At 49.8% G+C, this 19,240-nt stretch overlaps 1 protein-coding gene across 1 annotated transcript in view; it reads right to left on the bottom strand.

Annotated features, from left to right (window-relative positions):
- PRKCZ (protein kinase C zeta) overlaps positions 1–19,240 on the bottom strand; it is a 96,993-nt gene that overhangs the window by 6,966 nt on the left and 70,787 nt on the right. The window contains exons 6-13 of the mRNA XM_080921059.1: positions 19,109–19,240; positions 18,106–18,187; positions 15,777–15,829; positions 14,901–15,089; positions 12,320–12,417; positions 3,020–3,106; positions 1,492–1,627; positions 1,202–1,289 (exon numbers count right to left, since the gene is read on the bottom strand). Coding sequence (XP_080777185.1) covers positions 1,202–1,289; positions 1,492–1,627; positions 3,020–3,106; positions 12,320–12,417; positions 14,901–15,089; positions 15,777–15,829; positions 18,106–18,187; positions 19,109–19,240 — 865 coding nt within the window. The remainder of the gene's footprint in view (positions 1–1,201; positions 1,290–1,491; positions 1,628–3,019; positions 3,107–12,319; positions 12,418–14,900; positions 15,090–15,776; positions 15,830–18,105; positions 18,188–19,108) is intronic.

The following is a 19,240-nucleotide window of genomic DNA, read 5'->3' on the forward strand; positions in this document are numbered from 1 at the left end:
GTACACTGCTGATATCTTCAGACACACCAGAAGAGACATCAGATCCCATTTACAGATGGTTGTGAGCCACCATGTGGTTGGTGGGAATTGAATTCAGGACCTCTGGAAGAGCAGTCGGTGCTCTAACCACTGAGCAATCTCTCCAGCCTGTTTTGTTTGTTTGTTTGTTTGTTTTGTTTTATGATAGGACTTCTTTGTGTAGACCTGGTTGACCTGGAACTCATTCTATAGACCAGACAGGCTTTGAACTCAGAGATCTGCCTGACTCTGCCTCCTGATGCTGGTATTAAAAGTGTGTGCCACTATTGCTTGGCTTTCTTTCTTTCTTTTTTTTCTTATTATGTTCAAATGCTAAGGTTTTTTAGGCAGCAGGAGGGAAGACCAGCTTTCAGCTCTGCCTGGCAATCTATACCATTCCTGAAACAGTCCCCCTGCTCTGACACACACAGAAATAGGCAGGTTCTAGGCTGATTTCTGGCTTCAGTCTGTTGCCTTTCCTTCTCTGGTTACTGAGCAACTTCAACTGAAGCAGCTTCTAGGAACACAGTCATTCTCTTGGATCAGTGACCTGCACTCACACGCAGTCTCTATGACTGGCTCACTCAAGTCTCCATCACGAGTCAGGAATAGACAGCACATGCCTGTAGTCCCACCTGCACAGCAGGAAACACTAGGATTTGAAGGTGGGTGTGTGCACAAGCACACATATATAACATGTGTAATGAGCCTCTATTCACAGTAAACAAATGCACACGCACTGCATGCTACATACCCTCACCATCACATGTATATGCCTGTGTATGTATGCCCTGCCTCAGGTACAAATGACTATTTCCACCCAGAGGAGGAGTGGAAGTACAGCATCATGCCTACAGGGTCCCTGAGATCACCCTCTGCTCTGGATCTCCACAGCTTTTGCCATTCCCAAAGATACTTTGTTTCTTCTACATATGCTGGGCCAGTAGCCACCAACTTGGGGTCCTGACCCTGAGTCTGCCGTCTTTGCTTCATGCTCCTTCTTCTCCTCCCCAGCCTTAGGGGTCCTCAGGGAGAGGAATGTTACTCAGCATCATCTAGTGGGCCTCAGGAAGTATGCAAGGGTTAGCCAGCTGGGTTCCTGCCCCGAGGGAACATCACCAGCTGGGGAGACTTCCGGAAGGTGTTCACCTACACTCCCCATACATACATGGCTCCTACTCACCGTACTCTTCTCCTCGCAGGATTTCAGGGGCAATATAGTTCGGGGTTCCACAAAAAGTGCTTGTTGTATCACCGGGGCCTAGGCCTTCCTGTGGGGACAAAGTTACCAGGAGGGTGAATCTCACGTGGAGTGGAGCTCCTTAGGAGGGGTCTCTCAAGGAAACTGGCATAGAGTTACAGACTTGGGTGCCTCTGTACGGTCACCCCTGAGCCATGCCTTGTCAGTGAATACTTCTGCAGGATGTCAAGGGCACACAGACAATCGAGGTGGGGGGCGGGCGAGGAGAGCACCTTGCACATGCCGTAGTCTGTCAGCTTAATGTGTCCGTCAGCATCGAGGAGGACGTTGTCCAGTTTTAGGTCCCGGTAGATGATCCCCCTCTCATGTAGGAAGTTGAGAGCGATACAGATCTCAGCAGCATAGAACCTGGGAGGGGGGGACAGTGGCAGGCAGCCAGATAGGGACTGATGCACACGAAGCCCCATGAGGTGTCCGGGTCACCGGAGAAACACAAGTGTAGACTATGGTGATTCCACCTCCCAACCACCGGAATGGCTACTTACCACAGCCAGAGTAACTAAAGGGAACTCGGGACCCTGGACACCTCGTGTATGGTTGGTGGGAATGAAAAACGTGACCAGAGGGAGGTCCCTCAGAACATGAAAGCTAGGGCCTTGTGCAGCTCAGTGGGAAAGCTCCTGCCTTGCTCACATGATCTCTAGCACCAGAGCAAGCTAATAAGCACGAAAAACCAGAAAGGTGCACGTCAAACAATGTTACCAGTGCACATATATCTGAGGCTGGAGACAGCTGAGGGGGCCCAGTAAGAACAGTAGATACGAGGAAATACCGCTACAAGATCCGCTACCTTGTTTGCGGATTTTAAAAGCTGAAAAGGAAAAAAAAAAGAATCGGAAGCAGGGGGTCTCTCTATGTCGAAGACCTATGTCCATGGCAACCTTATTCGTAAAAGCTAGAATGTGGAAGTAGGCACTGGTGGATGAATGGGTAAAGGAAGCTTGTGTAGGGCAGAGTGGCTCATGGCTGCAGGTTTGAGGCCAGTCTGGGTCACAAGGCAAATCCCGCTGAAGAGGAAGAAAGGGAGGAGAAATAGGGGTGGGGAGAGAGTGGGTCCTTCAGTGCAATGGAATATCCCCCAAACTTTAAAAGGGAATTCCAAAGACAACATCACACCAAGTCAGATACACAAGAAGACAGATAATCTGAGACTCCACTTAGGACACTCTGGATTGGATGAGGGTAGGGGTGGGGGCAGGGGGTCGGGAGATGAGGAGTCTGGGAGAGTCAGTATTCACAGGGTACAAAAAAGCAAGTGGACAGGCAGGAAGCAGTTGCTGTTTCTGCCCACTTTCCCCAAAAGCGGCCTTGGTGACTCAGAGGATTTCATGGGGGAAACTAAGGTAAGTAGGAAGGGACTATCCAGGAGAAGATGGAGGGCGGACAGCAGCTGTTCAAGGCCAGAGTGGGATCAGGGATTCTCGCCTGATGCTAGTGAAGGCTTCTGTACTCTACTGCTGAGGGAATGTGGACTTTACAGGGAAGAGGGCAAAGCCAAGAAGTCACAGTCATGAAAACAGAACATCCGGGAAGCCTGGCCTCCTGGGTGAGGAGCTTCTACCAAAAGTCCGGGAAGAGACCGGTCTTGGACACAAAGCTCCTAAGATTCCCCCAGAGGCTTTGGATTTTTTTATACCATGGCGAGGCCTCATCTTTGTCACCTTCTGCCCAAATCTCACCCCCTCTTCTCACTGCTGGCCCTCTAAGGAAAGTCCCAAGGACATGGTTTTTGGGACTCACCTGGCATGTTCCTCTGGAAGCTTCCTCTGCCTTTGCATGTGGAACATGAGATCCCCCCCGTTGACATACTCGATGACCAGGAACAGCCTGGCAGGAGAGAAGGGCAACATATCAGGGGCCCAAACCATCCTGAAATACCACCAGTGGGGCCAGAGTGCGTGGAGCCTCCGTGGGGGTTGCTTTTTTTAGCTTCAGGTTGTGTCACCCCTGGGTGCTGACCAGATGCCTCTTATGAAGATTCATAAGTGAACAAAACAAAGAGGTGATGGGCCACCTGGGAGCTCCTGGGGTCAGGGAAAACCTCAAAGTGAAAGGGAGGCTGAGGCTGAGTTTGGCATTTGGACCAGTGAGGAGAGGTAAGGCTAGTTTTTAGATGCTGACATTTGGGGGTCCAAGACCGTGTTGGATGATGGCTGTGGCTTCATCACATGATACCACGGTAGGGCACTGTGGAAAATAAGAAATAGACTTAGGCTGGGTAGTAGAGGTGAATTCCTTTAATCCCAGCACTTGGGAGGCAGAGGCAGAGTCAGGCGGATCTTTATGAGTTCAAGGCCAGCCTGGTCTACGGAGTGAGTTCTAGGACAGCCAGGGTACACAAAGAAACCCTCCTGGAAAAAACAAACAAACACAGAAACAAAGAGATAGAGACTTGGATGTCATTCACCTATAGTTCATCTCTGTGTTCCCAATGGTGCTAGGCCTGTTTTAGGGGTTAAAAACAAAAGGTCACGATAAGTCAGAGATGGAGGCCAGAGTCCCTGGGGTTAGGGATAGGAGAACAAGTGACCAAAGAGGAAGCAGAGGACTGACGGAGCACGGGGAAGGCTGATGGAGCATGGGGTAAGAAGAGAGCAAAGAGCTGTGGCCATCCTGGATCAGATGGACAAAGAGGGGATCCATGGAGCAGGTGCCTAGGCCAGGTATAGGGCAGGTGAGGAAGCATAACAGGGGAACATGATTTGAGGGTTGACTGCTCTAGTCTCTGTATGTGGATGGACCCCAGAACATGTAAATGGGCAGGCCCAGGAATTACAGCAGTGTCTGTCCATCTGCTGAGAGAAGGTCTGCATGGATCAGGGAGGAGAGAATGAGGAGGAGCCAGGCTCAACTGAAAGGAATTGCTGGTGGCTGGGTGTCAGGGAAGAGGGATAAGAAAGGGTGGGGCTGACATAGTAGGTCCAGAGGGAGGTGTCCTGATTCAAAGAGTCTGAGATAGCAGCAGCCCAGCAGCTGGGTGAGTGGAGGGGCAGCAGAGGTCAGGCAGAGGTCAAGTCTGAGCTTTGTGGATAAATCTTTGAGTTTAGGAACTGGGCTTCAGCACACAGGCCCCCTCGTGTCTCCAAACACTGGCCATGTGGTTTCTTTCACTAATAAGATCTTTGCTGCATTTAATAAGACTTAATTTTCAAAATTCAATTCATGATAATTTCCCGAGATGCCCTGTTGAGGGCACCTTGGGGACATATGGGTTGGCAGCTCATGTTTGCCTGGACTGTTTGCCTTTGGAAATGTTTATCTGCAGTTTGCGGCTCACGGTGATGCTGCCCACCAGCATGGGAGCCAGTGTGGGAAGGATCAAGCAAATTCTTCCTCTCCTGGTTCCTGCAATAGCTCAGCATGCTAGACTGAACCTTGGCTAACTGTGAATCTACCATGTACAGATGCCTGAATTCAGTCTCCATAGCTCTGGCAAGAAGCCAGGGAAGACAGGAAAACTGACACAGCAAGTTAACCGGCTATAAAACACTCTCTGAATTTTAAATTATGTATTTACAAGAGAAACAATCCCTACTATGTGGAAATCAGAACAAAAACCCCCAGCACCAGATTAAGAGCCATATTTCCCCTAGGTAAGCCAGCCCCAGGTGTCCTGGTCCTGAAGAAAACTCTAGTATGTTTGTGTTAGGACACATTTTCCTGGTCTTATTCATCTCTTTAGCCTTTATGGGATAAGTCTTCTATGAACCCCTTGCTTTACTTCAGTGCTGCAGTCCATTTTGTGAGTAAAGTTTTATTGAAAGATATCCACCCTCCTTATGTATATAGTTGCCTCTTGATATTCATTTGGTTACTGCAGGACTCTTGTCAGCAACCAAAATCACTGTTGCTCAAGTCTTGTATATAAAATGGACCTTCTGCTACAGTGTAAACCATCTCTGGATTGTTCACAATGCTCAACGTAAACCATGCACACTGTTGCAAGGAAAGTCAAACTATGTGCTGTGTTACTTTGTATTATTAGGGAATTATACCAAGCACAGTCAGAATCTGAGTCTGAGGTGCAGCTCAGTGGTAGAGCCTGCCTAGCATATGTGGGGCCATGGTTCAACCCCAGGACCACACATGTCAGTACATGTTCAGTACAGACAAGCTCCCCACAAGGAGTTTTGACACATCCTGGTCGAAGCTGCAGAGGAGAACCCAGAATACAAGGCAGAACTGGGGCACCCCAACTGTGAATCACCTGTGGTTCCACAAAAGTGAAGCTGTCTGCTCTCTGACCCTTACGCAGGCAGCCTCCCTGGTGCAGACAAGCAGAAAACCTGACTCTACATACCTCCAAGTGTCCACATGATGACCATGCCTCTGTGGGAGGTGGGTCGCGTGATGCTTGTCAGACTCCACGAGACACCTCAAAATTAGTCAAAGGTATCTCTTTAAAACTCCCTGGTGACTGCAAAGCACACGGATATTTCCCCCCACATACCACAAACTTAATGCGTCCTGCCAGTGAGGAGGTGCTGTGCCCTTTCCTCAGGTGCCAACAGTCCTAGTGGACACACTCAAGCGTTGGCAATAATGGCTTCCTTTAAAAGGGTGAAACTCCAGCCACTTTAGAAAAACAGGCAAACGCCCTAACCCGAACCCCACAAACCCCCACAAATGCAGAACAACAACAACCCTGTCTAGAGGCCATGATAAATTCCTGCATAGGCCTTTTTTGGTATGGGGCTGGCTCTGAGGGAATCTCCTAACAGTGGTGGATCACATTGCTCTTCCCTCTCTCTCACAATACAAACCAGGCTGGTCTTGAAGTTTGATCCTTCTGAGTGTTGGGGTTACAGGTGTGTACCATTGTGCCTAGCTTTCTTTCATTTTGTGGTGTGTGTTTGGGGTGTGGGGGAAGTGCATCTAGGGAATACTTGCCACAGCATTTGTGTGAAGCTCGGGGGACAAGTTTGGGGAGTCAGCTCTCTCCTCTACCAAGTCAGATTGTCGGGAGTGGAGCAGCTGCCTTTACCCACTAAGCCATCTTGCTGCCCCTCTGCTTTCTGTTTCTGTTACAAAAGCAGCTGTACAACTAATTTTTTTTTTTTTTTTTTTTTGGTAGGAGCGGAGCCTACAGGCAAAACCTTGGCACTATTATCAGCATTTCTTCCAAGCAGAGATCCCGCAGGAGGACCATGTGAGCTGCTCTGTAGGTGACTTGGGTTGGCTTAGGTGTCTGTGGCTATGACAATACAAAGTCACATCTGCTCTCCCGGCTTTTCTCTGTGTGCTTGGCAGATACTTCCCATGTCAAGTTCCTTAGCCTCAGGTTTTGTCTTGGGCCATAGCTGTTTCTCAGCCAGGTGTAAGCCAACACCTGCACTCAAACTTATGCACAGGTGTAAGCAAAGGTGTCTGTGGGTCAGGCAGTTGAGCACCTGTCACTGCCCACAGTCCTTTTGGTCATACAGCCACACCAACCCCCAATGCTCTTTCGATGGTAAAGCAGAAATAGATGTAGATTTCCTGACAAGATAAATACTTTCCTGAGCCAGGACTTTGGGTGGCAAGATCTAGGATGGGAGGGATGGTTCTTGTATCTTACAATGTACTCACAGCAGCAGCAGCACTGCTGTTACCTAGAACTCAGGGCCACGAGTGGGGCCTCTCTATAGTTCCTTCCAGCCTCATACAAAAGCACATCTGCCTGAGGGGAATTAAGGGTTTGGTTCTCTCCTCTCCTACCCCTTTCTCCCCACCTCCCACCCCCTTTCTGTCTGCCTTCCTCAGTTCTCCTTTTCTGATGGCATGTGACTCATGCTTGTGGATGGCATTGTGCCATCTCAGGATTCTATCTTGCAAGGAAGAGGACTGTGCTGACCGTTCTTGCCAGTCACCTGGAAGGAGGAGTGGCCTGGCTGGCATCAGCAGCCCGAGGGAGATGAGACATAAACCCTGTGGGGGAGGGCAATGTCTGTCTCAAAAAAAAAAAAAAAAAGTGGAGGGGTGTTTGAGAAACTTAAGTCAACTTCTGGCCTTTATACATACACACCAAGTACACCAGCATATACACACATAGGTCCCCCACAGAACAGGCGAAGACAAAAAACTAGGGTGTGGCTCAGTGGTAGCATACCTGCTTTGAACATGCAAAGTCCTCGGTTTGACCCTTTACACCAGCCAATAAACAACAAAAGAAAGTTGAACAGTAGCCATGGGAGCACACGTGTGCCTGTGAACCTGGCACTCAGCAGATGGAGCCAGGAGAATACAAAGTTCTGGAAACAGCTACATAGTAACACTCCCTTTGGAGAGAAAGGAAGGGGATGGGGAGGAGAGAAGAAATTGACTTTCCAGGTTGATCCTAAGAGTCAATTTAACCAAAGGAGTCCCATATTCTTGTGAAGCCAGGCACTGTCCCCAGAGCAAGACCGGACATAGCAGAAGGGTGTTGGCCTTTGTGTGGAGAGAGGTGGGAGAATCTCATGCTCACCCATGATGGGACTATCACCGTTAGGTCTGTCAGTCAAGACCACTGGCTCAAGGACTTGGCTGTGGAGAGTGTGATCTCACCTCATTCCCACCCCCAGCAATACACCTAAAAGGAGCCAATCACTTCCTAGCTGGAGTAGACAGCTCTCTTACAGATGGAGGGGAGGGCATGCCCTAATGGGAGAAACACCTGTGTTATCATTCGAAGGACACAAGCTATGTCCCAGGGTCCTAAGGGTCCCTTCACTGTCCAGGTGACTCACTGATAGCTATCCTGTGTTCTTCAGATGGCACAGAGAACTAACATTTAACAAATACACCCGAGAGAGCTGCAGTTCACCTGCCCTGGCACAACCTTTCTCCCTGGAGATCCCAGTTTGAACTGCCTTGCTCTGGACCCCTGGCCCAGGCCAGCCTAGTGGCAAGAACTGTGCTCTACAGTAAGAGGCTGCTGGGGCTGTACGGCAACCGTTTCAGGGGGTTGTGATGTTATGCTGTTAGCATGAAGGCTGACGTGGCTCCCATGCCCAGCTCCACAGATACCACTCAATCCCAGCTCTTTCCATTCTGGGTTCTATCGTGATATGGTGAGTGACAGAGCCTGAGTCATCTTGCCTCTTCTTTCTCAGGGCCTCTGAGTGGGTTTTGCTAAGTTCACAGCAATTTGGGCCCTGTTAAAACTCTTGAGGCCACAGCCCCTCCAGATTGCATGGGGAAGTGGTTCTGAGGATCATACCTGGTCACTTTGCTCATCATAAGTCACCTTCTTGGTCCTTATCACATTGACCTCAACTGCTACACTAACCACACCCAGCGGCTCTCCTTCCCACATCCAGCCTAACCCTATCCAGTGTTTACTGGCTGCTTGGCTTGTTCCTGAAGGACTAGGTGGGCTCTTTTCCAAAGTCTCTCTCAGATCACCTGTTGCTCCTGTGGCTGCTCGGCTCTGGTGTGCTATCCAGCTGTCAATACAAGGGACCTTCTTCACTCCCATGTCCTGGTCTGGGTGCTCCAGCCTTCTCGGGCTACTCCTGATAGATCTGTGACCTGTTCCAGGGGGATTACATCCTGATCTCAGAGATTACATCCTTTCTCTCCCTCTCCAGTGCTGTGGTAGATTTTATAGGTCTCTGTTTATAAACAACAACACAAAAGATCAAGCGGCGTCTAATATCCATAAGCTACTTTAGGCAAGCGTCTAAAGTTTCCTCAAGTGCCTAAGTCAGGATGCCTATGGACGCCCCTCCAAGGACAAACAGTGAGAGACTTACCCTGCCTTAAAAAGTGAAAGTGTGGGTGTTGGCAGGTCACTATGCAAGCCTGGTGACCCGAGTTTGATCCCTGCGACCCATATAAAAGTGGAAGGAAAAAAACAACTCTACAAAGTTGTCCTCCAACTTCCAGACAGGATAACACACCTCCTCCTCCCACACACAATAGTAATAAATTAAAAGAAAATCTTAGCAGGCCAAACTAACTGAATTCTCCTCTCCCTCTCCCTCTCTCCCTCCCTCCCTCCCCCCCTCCCTTCCCCCCTCTTTCCCTCCCTCTCTCTTTGGTGTTAGGGATTGAATCTGAGGCTCTGTACACAATAAGCTTACCTTCTATCTTGAGCAACTCCCTAGCCAGCAATTGATATTCAGTAGCAGTCTGCATTCCTGTCCCCAGGACACACTTAAATTGGGGGCACAGACTAAGGGGGCTTAAAAGAAGTCATTTGGCAGGCTTTTTAGGTTGCTTTTTTTCCCCTGGACTAGCTTAAGCTGAAATGTTTCCCCTGTTTTTTTGAGGTTTTTGTGGGAGCTTTAATTCTGGTTACTGTGTGGAAAAGCCCGTGCAGCCGTGAGGGTACGATTCCCCACAAGCAGATGCTTAGTGTTAAAGTGCCCTGTCTCACAGCATGTTACACATGGCATGGGAGTGGTTGTTGGTCTGTGGAGAGCAGGAATTCTGTGGGGCTCACACTGCTGGATTTGGGAAGGAAAGAAAGAAATCCTTAGCCCCCCCACCATCCCCCAACCCCGCAGAGAGGCCTTTTTATAATCACCAGGCACATGTGGAAACCATTGCCTTTTATTGACTAGATTTCCACTCACGGCTGCCAGCAAGCACTAGCATCCTGCCTGGAGTTTCATCGGTTTCCTGTTGTGTGTGATCTGCTGGGAGGCAGAACACGCTGACATTCATCCAGCCCTGGCAACAGTCTCGGCAAGAACCCAGGAGGAGTTCCTGGGAGAAAGTCTTTATAAACCCGTGGTTATTAAGATAGCAGGATAGGCAAGGCACAGCAAGGCATCCAGGCATATCCGGTGCCCAATTGCAGGCACCAGATTTTTGGCTCCTGGTGGCTTTGCCTCTCTCAGCACAAGGTCAATGACAACATACTAGCAAATGAAACAGCCCTCCCTCTATCTCTGACTTGGGGCTGCCTTCTCTTTTCTTGGGGCTGGTACACAATGCCATTGGCTTGTACAAAGGTGAGGCACCAACCAGGAGAAAGGCTTCCTACATCAGGGGCTCATGGTCCTGAGTAGGTAGCCATAAATGGCCTTGCTGAACATTTCTGCTAATTCCACAGTGCCTTCCAGAACTTTCCAGCGTTGTTCCCAGAGGAAACACATGACGTGTTTGCACAGTGCAGAAACAAACAGTCAGAAAGCATGGGGTCTGGCCTAGACTGGACTGCAGTCAGCAAGTCTTTAGGAAAGACCCAAGAAATGACAAGACATCCTGGGGGACTCGGCACTGTGTGGCTTGTGCTCTTTTCTGACACTTATTTCTAGGGATGTTTTGTGGCCTGAGTTACTTCCTAAATCTGTGAGAGGGACCCCATGGACAGCTAGCAAGTTAGGTCTGCCGAGTGAAAGAACACTGCCAACTCTGCTCCTAGCCACAGTGATCCGCTGACATCCCGGCTGCCAGGATACCAGGGCAGGATGCAACATTTTATGGGTTCCCCTACAAACCGTGAAATTCATGAGTGCACACTTTGTGTTTGTACAGGAAACATGATTTTGCCTTAAGGTTTTCCCCCTCCAAACAACACGGCTTTCTGCGTGACGGGCATCGCCCAATAGCTGGAGATTCCGAAACACGCAGCCGACCCTACTCCGAGGGAAGCTCACAACCAGAAAGGGAGACATGCACATACATTTACTGAAGGCTAAAGCAGCCAAAGGAAGATGCAGAACCTAACCAATCCATGCTAAATGTTTCCAGTGTCGGCGACAGATCCAGCACAAAGAAACTAGACGTGAGGGGCGTTACTCCTGGGACCCGGCCTCAATAGAGGCTGCTGAGGCTGCTGCAAGTGAGCTGCACCTGGGTGGCCTGAGGTTGGAACACCTGATCTTGTTTCAGCAGCAGTCCTGCAAACGCTGACCAGAGCAGAGCTTTTTTTTTTTTTTTTTTTAAATTTCACCCTTTGGGGAACTTCAAGGCCAGGGATGCCTTCCCTCCGGCTTGTTCCTACTCAAGGGGGGCCATGTGGATGCACAAAGGGGACCATTGACTGCTGAACCCTTTTTAGTGTCTCTGCCTCTAGGGAGGAGCAGGAATAGGAGAAAAGACTCTATGAGGCAAGGGCAGGGGATGAATGACTACAGACTGTATAGAGGGCCAAGGCTGAGAAGTTGTCCTTGCTCCTGGGTCTCAAGCTGGAACTCCACAGCTAGCTTTCCAGGTCTTTAAGTCATAAGTAACAGACTATGGGATGCCATGGCCACCATGATGCACTGAGGGACTGGCTGCTGAAGTTTAGGTCAGGACTCTTTTGGCTTTCATAACCACCCCAGTCGGTAAATGCTGAGCTATCGAGGTTCATTGCTAGAGGACCAAGGACAGGGTTCTGAGATCTGTGCCAAACTTCTTCTAGAATTTGCCTCGAGCACCATTTTCCCTCTGCCCAGTTTGATTTTAGATAGGGTCTTCTCATGTAGCCCCAGGCTGGCCGCCTCGAACTCACGATCCTCCTGCCTTGGTCTTCAGAGTGTCGGGATTACAGGAATGTGTGACCACACTTGGCTCAGCTTTGCTAGTTTTTACGTTTTTGGTATGAGCTGTTGCTTTGGGAGGGGTGCTAAGGCCCCCCATGAGTCCTGCTCCTGGCCTACTGAGTGGGGAATGGTTGCAAGGATATGGTGAACAAACATGTTAGTCCAAGTCAATTGCATTCTTAAGAGTGTACTGTTGTGAGCTGAGGCCACTAGACTTCAGACATTTTTTTAAGCAGTAGAATTTCAACATATTATGTGTGTGTGTGTGTGTCTGTGTGTGTGTGTGTATGTGTATATATATGTAAAATAAAGCTTAGAGGTGACAACCTTAGTGCTCACTAATTTATGTCTCTTCTCTTAGGATAACCATGCTCGCTCGCTCTAGCATTGAACCTAGGGCCTGCCTTTGGTAGGATGCCTTCAAGGAGATCCCACAAATGGTATCACATAAACTCAGATGTGTGGAGTCTCCTGCATATGACACCAACCAATGGGAACCACAAGGTAAGTCTGAGGACCTAAAAGCCCAACACTTGCAGCCGGAAGCGCGGACGGTCTCAGAAAACAGCAGAACATAGAGAGGAAACACGTTCCTTCTTACCGGCTTGTTGTCTGGAAGCAGGAGTGTAAGCCAACCAGGAAGGGGTTGCTGGACGCCTGCTCGAACACATGCTTCTCTGTCTGCACCCAGTCGATATCCTGAAAGAGTCCAGGAAGCACTGAAGCCCCTGAGCACTGCTCAGGCTGCCCGGGGAAGACAGGGGTTAGACAGGAAAGCCTTTCTTCCCTGCTTTTGACAGGACAATTTGGAGAGGGAAAGAAGGCACCTATTGAGAAAGACATCACAGTCAGGTATGGTGGCTTACGCCTGTGATCCCTGCACCAAGGAAGCTGAGGCAGGACACTTGGCAGTACAGTAGTTCCCAGGCAGCCTGCAGTCTGCTACAGAATGATTCTGTCTCAGACCAAAAACACCAAACCATCACCATCCACCTCCACTTCTATTGTGACCTGTGACCATCATCACCATCTCCAACCTCCCCCCTGCCCCGCACCCACCTAAAACACTTGCTGGGTTCGCTCACCATACACTGGCTCATGCTCCCCATGAGAGTTCTGGGAAGGCTACATCGAATTCAATCTGGATACAAGGGTTAGAGGGCTAACTGGATTCCCTAAGACCCACAGCCACTGAGTATTGAGTCTGCAGACAAGCAAGTTATGGACAGAGATCAGCTGCTACCACAGGGCCATCTCTCCCAACTGTGCAGCAGCTCGGTGGGACGCCTCAGACGTCAGAGACTTCAGCTTGGCTTCACCACAGCCCCTTCTCTGGAAGGCTTTTTGAAAAAGAAAATGAACTGATTCCTAGTGGGAACCCACGCAGAGAGAAGAGACACCCATCTTTTACTCTCTGATCCTCAGGACCTCACCAGGTGGATTCGTTTCAAGCCCCTCTCTACGCAGTGGACACTTAGCCCACTTCATCCAGACTTGCTCATCCAGGAGCCACATGGCCTAACTGTCACACTGAGGCAGCTCACACTTCAAGCAGCCGCTAGTCACCCAGGCTCTTGGATGGAAATCAGCAGGCTGGCTCTCCTCCATTTCTCCCAAGCCTGGGCCACCAGGCACCCGTTTTATCTGTGATAGTCTTTGTGATTGCATCTCTATAGGTTCTAATTTACAGGAAGTCTGGACACCCTGCAGAGCTAACTCGAAACTCAGCAGGGAACGAGTTGGAAGGTCACCCCTGAGAACCAACGCCATTAGGGGAAAGACTTTCATGAAGCTGTCCAAGCATTGGCATCCACGAATTGGCAAGCCAGAGACACAGAACAATGCCTGGGCCTGGAGGGGACAAGGCTGGAGTCCAAGAGCCTCAGCTATGTGTAAGCAGAGACCAGGCTCAAGGTCAGCAGGAACCAGTGGGCTTTTGTCAATGGGGAACTTGAGGCAGCTCCTTAGGCCTTGTTCAGAACCACATCCTAGACAAAATAATTCAGGGGAGAGCTGGAGAGATGGCCCAGTCGTTAGAGCACTGACTGCTCTTCCAGAGGTCCTGAGTTCAAATCTCAGCAACCACATGGTGGCTTACAACCACCTGTAATGAGATATGATGCCCTCTTCTGGTGTGTCTTAAGACAGCTAAAGTGTACTCATAATAAATAAATCTTAGAGAAAAAAAAGAGAAGAACCTCAGGGGAAGGTAGGAGGTGGATGCTTGGGGAACAGCCGCTATGGTGGAGCTATTAGGCAAAGATGACTCAGATAAAGAGAACCAGAGTCAGCTCAGAAGGGTATGGCAGTGCCTCGAGACTGTGAGGAGAGGTGACATCTGGTGGTGGTGGTGAGGACAGGCTTGAATCATGGGTATTGTCACTTAGGTGCCATCCAGGGATACAGGGCCAGCCTGGCATACTGTGCATTGTACAAATGCACCCTATAGGTGAAGGTTTCAAACCAACCTCAGCTCCAACCCTTGGGCCTGGGTTGGGTTGGGAATGGAATCCTTTCTATGACCTGACAAACATTACGCTGCTTAGCTCCAGCAGTGGCTAAAGGACACAGTCACTTTTATCTACACAGTGGCCTTTCTCTGCTCCCGAGAGACAGAGCAGGGACTCAGTGTAACAGCAAGAGAGCACACAAACACGAAGCCAGCAAGCATGCGAGAATGTGTCAGTCTCATGTAGCACCTCACGTATGCTCTGAGAGGGAACTGCATCGGAAAACTGTTGGTGAGGATGTGGAAAAACTGAAGTCCTGAACCCCACTGGCTGAAAGCCAAAATGGTGCGGCCATGTCAGACAGAGTTCCAGAAACTACACCCAGAATTACCACACGACCTAACAGTACCACCCCTAGAAATACATGGCAAAGAGCAGAAAGGGCTAAACAAATACGTGTATGTGAAGGTTCACAACAGCGCAAGAAGTCCCGTATTTCACAGAAAGTGTCCATGAAGAGATGGGCAGAAAGGGTGACATCTTTAAATTCAAAGGTTCTAATTCTGCTGCTGTAGACTTCACAAGTGGGAAAGCTGTGACTCAGCGGAGTGGTCAATTATCTGAAGCACAATTTTGCATGGCCTCTGGTGATGACTTCCTATAGAGCCACATCCCCATACAGACATTCACATCCTGAATCCCACAAGACACTTCAGCAGGACATGTGCTTACCTCATCGTCATGGACAAGCTCCTTCTTTACCACCTTCATGGCGTAGATCTGGTCGTTTTTCTTCAGCCGCACCAGGAGGACCTTGGCATAGCTTCCACGCCCGATGACTCTGATGAGGTCGAAGTCTTGCAGCCCCAGCCCCTGAGAGATTTTGATCCCATCCACCCCATCGATGACAGGCTTAAGGTCCTAGGGAGAGGTCCAGAGAAGGGAGAGAGGCACCATTTGCCAGAATCCAAAAACTCTAGCACCCAACCCCCATCTAACTCAAAGGACAAAAGCAAAGAACCAAGGCTTCTCCTAAAGGAAGAAGCTTAAGCTACAACAGGGACTGCATGAGGGTCCTGGGGGATGGGGAGAGGGGGGCTTTTGCTTGGTTAAGCTGCAGGCTTGGGCAAGCTCTGTGAGAGTAGGAAGTTCAGGCACTTGCTTTATGAGGGTGAACCTGCATGAAGAACGCAGAGTCTGTTCTTTACAAATTGCCCTGCTAGGGTGAGGGTTAAGAGTGGTGTCTGCCCTGTGAGACGATCAGCAGAGGCTTGAGAGTACGACATGTTCTGTTTGCCTAGAACACCAGAGCTGGCTGCAGGTATGAGGCTGGATGGAGCCAGATGGAAGCCGGGGGTCAGATTCTGGGAAAGGGCCTGCATGAGGGAACAGCTGAGGGTTTGCCAGACCGGGAAGGACAAAGAAGAGGATGAAATGTGGTGAATTCATAACTCCAAAGCCAGCCTGGCAGCGGTCTGGCCACTGGTCTCTTCTGAACCAATCACAGTAGTTTCCTACTATACCTAGCCCATACTGAAATTCACGTGACTGAAGCCAACCAACAGGCTCTTCGAAAAGATGCCGGCAACGAGACCTTTATTCACCTACCTCAGAATCATCTTTGATATTGTCATGTTTCCGAGATGAAGAAATATAAGCAACTAGAAAAGAGAAGGAAGGAAGGTTAATACAAGTGTCCCGGGAACATGGGGACCCAGTGGGCCTTCACCCTCACCACCCACAGCGGGCCTCAGACGGCATAGCAAGTGCTCAGGGGCCAATCCACAAACCCGCCACAAAAGACTCCAGTTTAAAGAGTCCTGTAAAACCGCAGCTTCCTAGGCTGGCCCAGAATGGCTGTGTGAACGTTTGGAAGACGCGTACAATCCTTTATTCTCGATGATGTCACAATCTGATAAACCCAGCAGGCTGGGATGAACTGTCCGCTGGACATGCAGTGTGCGTAGTTCATTTAGGGCTGGGTGTTGTGGTGTGTGCCTCTAGAACCCTAAAACTTGGGAAGCTGAGGCAGGATTGTATAGCTCAAGGCCAACCAGGACTACCTAGTGACACCTTGTCTCAAACGAATGAGGGCTGGCGACGTGGCTCAGTTGGTAAAGCACTTACTTGCCTAACATGCACAGAGCCCTGGATTTAATCTCCAGCGCCACATAAAGTGAGGTGGCGTGATGACAAATGCCCATAATCCTAGCGAGGAGGCAGGAGGATCGTAAGTGTAAGGTCATCCTTGTCTGTATATTGAGTTTGAGGCCAAGCTGGGCTACATAAGACCCTGCCTCAAAAAAAAAAAAAAAAAAAAAAAACCCAAAAAACAAACAAACAAACAAACAAAACAAAACAAAACAAAAAAAACCCCTTGGAGCCAAGTAGACAGCTCAATGGATAAACATGCCCAATTGGGAGGGCCTGCATTGAGACCCCTAGCACCCACATAAAAGCCAGGTGTGGTACAGACTTATAACCCCAGCTCTAGGGGACCAGACACAGGAGTCTGCCCAGCAACAACACACACATATGCGTAATCTTGTAAGCCTCATGTACATGTGTGTAGGGGGGGGAGACACACACACACACACACACACACACACACACAGACGTGGGGGGGGAGATAAAAGTATAGGACCATCCGGAGGCATAAAGCTTTGGTATATAATCTTCCAGTGGGTGGGTAGATGTTGGGAAAGCAGATGATGGACCGTGAGGGGGTGGGTAATAGATGGATCTGTGGAAGGGGAGATGAGGAAAGACTGGGTGAGTGAATGAGGGATGATAGATAGCCACATAAATCAGCAAGTGGATGATAACTAAATGATGGGGGGATGATGGATGATGGGTAGGGAGATGGTGGGCAGATGAGTGGATGACGGACAGGCGGGTGAGTGGGTTGTGTGCATGAGTGTGTGTGTGCATGTGTATGATGGACAGGAGAATGAGTGTGTCTGTGCATATGTGAGTGTGTGCTTGCTAGTATGTGATGGACAGATGGGTGAGTGTGTGTGCATACATTAGTGTGTGCGTGTGTGTGTGTGCATGCGTATGACAGACAGGCGGGTGAGTGGGTGTGTACATGAGTGGGTGTGTGCATGTGTATGACGGACAGGCGGGTGAGTGGGTGTGTGCATGCATGAGTGTTTGCATGCATGCACGTGTGTATGCTGGGTAGGTGGATGAGTGGATGTGTGTGCACTGAGTATGTCCCTGAGTGAGTGTGTGCACGCATGTGTGTGACAGACAGGCAGACGTGTGGGTAGGAAGAGTATCTAAAAGGACAGCCTCCTTTTTTTCCTTTGAGACAGGATCTCACTACACAGCCCTGGCTGGCCTGGAACTTGCCATGTAAACCAGGCTGGCCTTGCATTCATGAAGATATCTACTTGCCTCAGCATCCCAAGTGCTGGGATTAAAAGGCATGTGTCACCATACCTGTCTCTGGATGCTTTTTTGTTTTTTTTAACATCAAAAAGAAGTCTTTCTAGTCTGCGCTCCCCCAGACAACATCTGTGCAGCAGTCACACCCCATATGGAGCCACCCCCACAGGGGTCAGCTCTGTGTAGTACCCAGTGTGTGGGAGGTACCTTCCCTGGAGGTCACACACCAAGTGCAGAGCAACTGAAATCAACATGAAAGAAGAAACCCTCAGCCCCAGGTTCCCAGTGATGAGAAGATCACTGCCTGGAAGTCCAGCAGCCTCACCCATTTCTGTGGGGACAGAGGTGAGGCCATGTACAGAATGGTTTCCAGTTGAGCTCACCCACATTGAATCTTGGAGAGCAGGTAGGAGGTAGTCAGGGGAAAAGGCGAGGAAGATGAAGAGAGGTACTGCAGGGTTTAGAAGAAGGGGCGGGGCCCAGACAAGAGGAGGGGGCGGGCCCAGAAAAGAAGGGGGTCTACCCAGCTGGGGAAAGGGACACCTACTTCCATCAGTTTCTTCTGAAGGCAGCTCTACACCATCGTTCTTGTCATCTACTGGAGGCTCTTGGGAAGGCATGACAGAATCCTGCAAGAAAATGGTGGTGTTGGCGTAATGCGGCAGGAGTTACCACCCAGCTTTGACTTCTTGTATGTACATGCATGAGTGAGTGTGTGTATGTGTGCCATATGTGCATGCATGTGTGTGTGTGGGGTAAGTGCATATGTGTCTTATGTATACGCATGTGCACGTGTGTGTGCACGTGTGTAGTGATATCCCATATAAGCAACAGCTGCTGGGTACAGCTCAGAAGAGATGGGGACAATTGTTACTTAAGAGTTTACAGGCTGAGGTGGTCACTTAGTCAGCATCTTAGGTTATTGCCTTCCCGGAAGGCGTTCAATAGAAGGTGTTATACACCATGCTTGGCAGTACCCGCTTGCTGTACTGTGAACATCTTGCTGGCAACCAGGCTCCTGATCAGTAATCTAAGGATCCTGGGGCCCCATAATAGAGGCAGCTTCTAGTGATGAATGGCCCCTTGGGTTCAAGACTTGGCCTCACTCAGCTCTGAATGACCACATCTGGGCTCATCTCATTATCTTAAGGTAATATGGATGTACAGGGTCATAGGTCATATGCGTCTTCAGGGCTTAGAGTAGACACAGCAGAACGGATCTCTAGGGAGGGTGGAATGTGGATAGGCCACCTCAGGGCTGTCTGCCTCACTCTGGCAAGATGCAGATGAGCGAACAACCTTCCTGGGGGCTGGGGCCTTGGGTCTGGCAGATATTGGACAGGGGCATTCTACATCCGGACTAGGTGGCCCAGGCAGGCTAGCTTAAGTGCAAGCATTAGAAAACTCAGTTGACAGCACACCAGTAGGACCCTTTTGTTTCCGCTGCTCAAGATGACGGGTTCTGTTCCAGACTCCGCCAGTAGTCACCCCTACAGCATACGGTGGAATGACAAGGACCAAGGACCATCCCTCTCCACGCCCCGACTCACCATATGCCTCCTGCAGGTCAGCGGGACGAGGACGTGGCAGCGTTTATGGACCAGTAGCTTGCAGTTGATGCACCTGTAGCCCTGCTTCGCGAGGCCCCATATCCTTTCACTGCACTGGCCGCAGTACGCTCT

This window comes from Micromys minutus (assembly GCF_963924665.1).
Source record: "Micromys minutus genome assembly, chromosome: 9".
Lineage (NCBI taxonomy): Eukaryota > Metazoa > Chordata > Mammalia > Rodentia > Muridae > Micromys > Micromys minutus.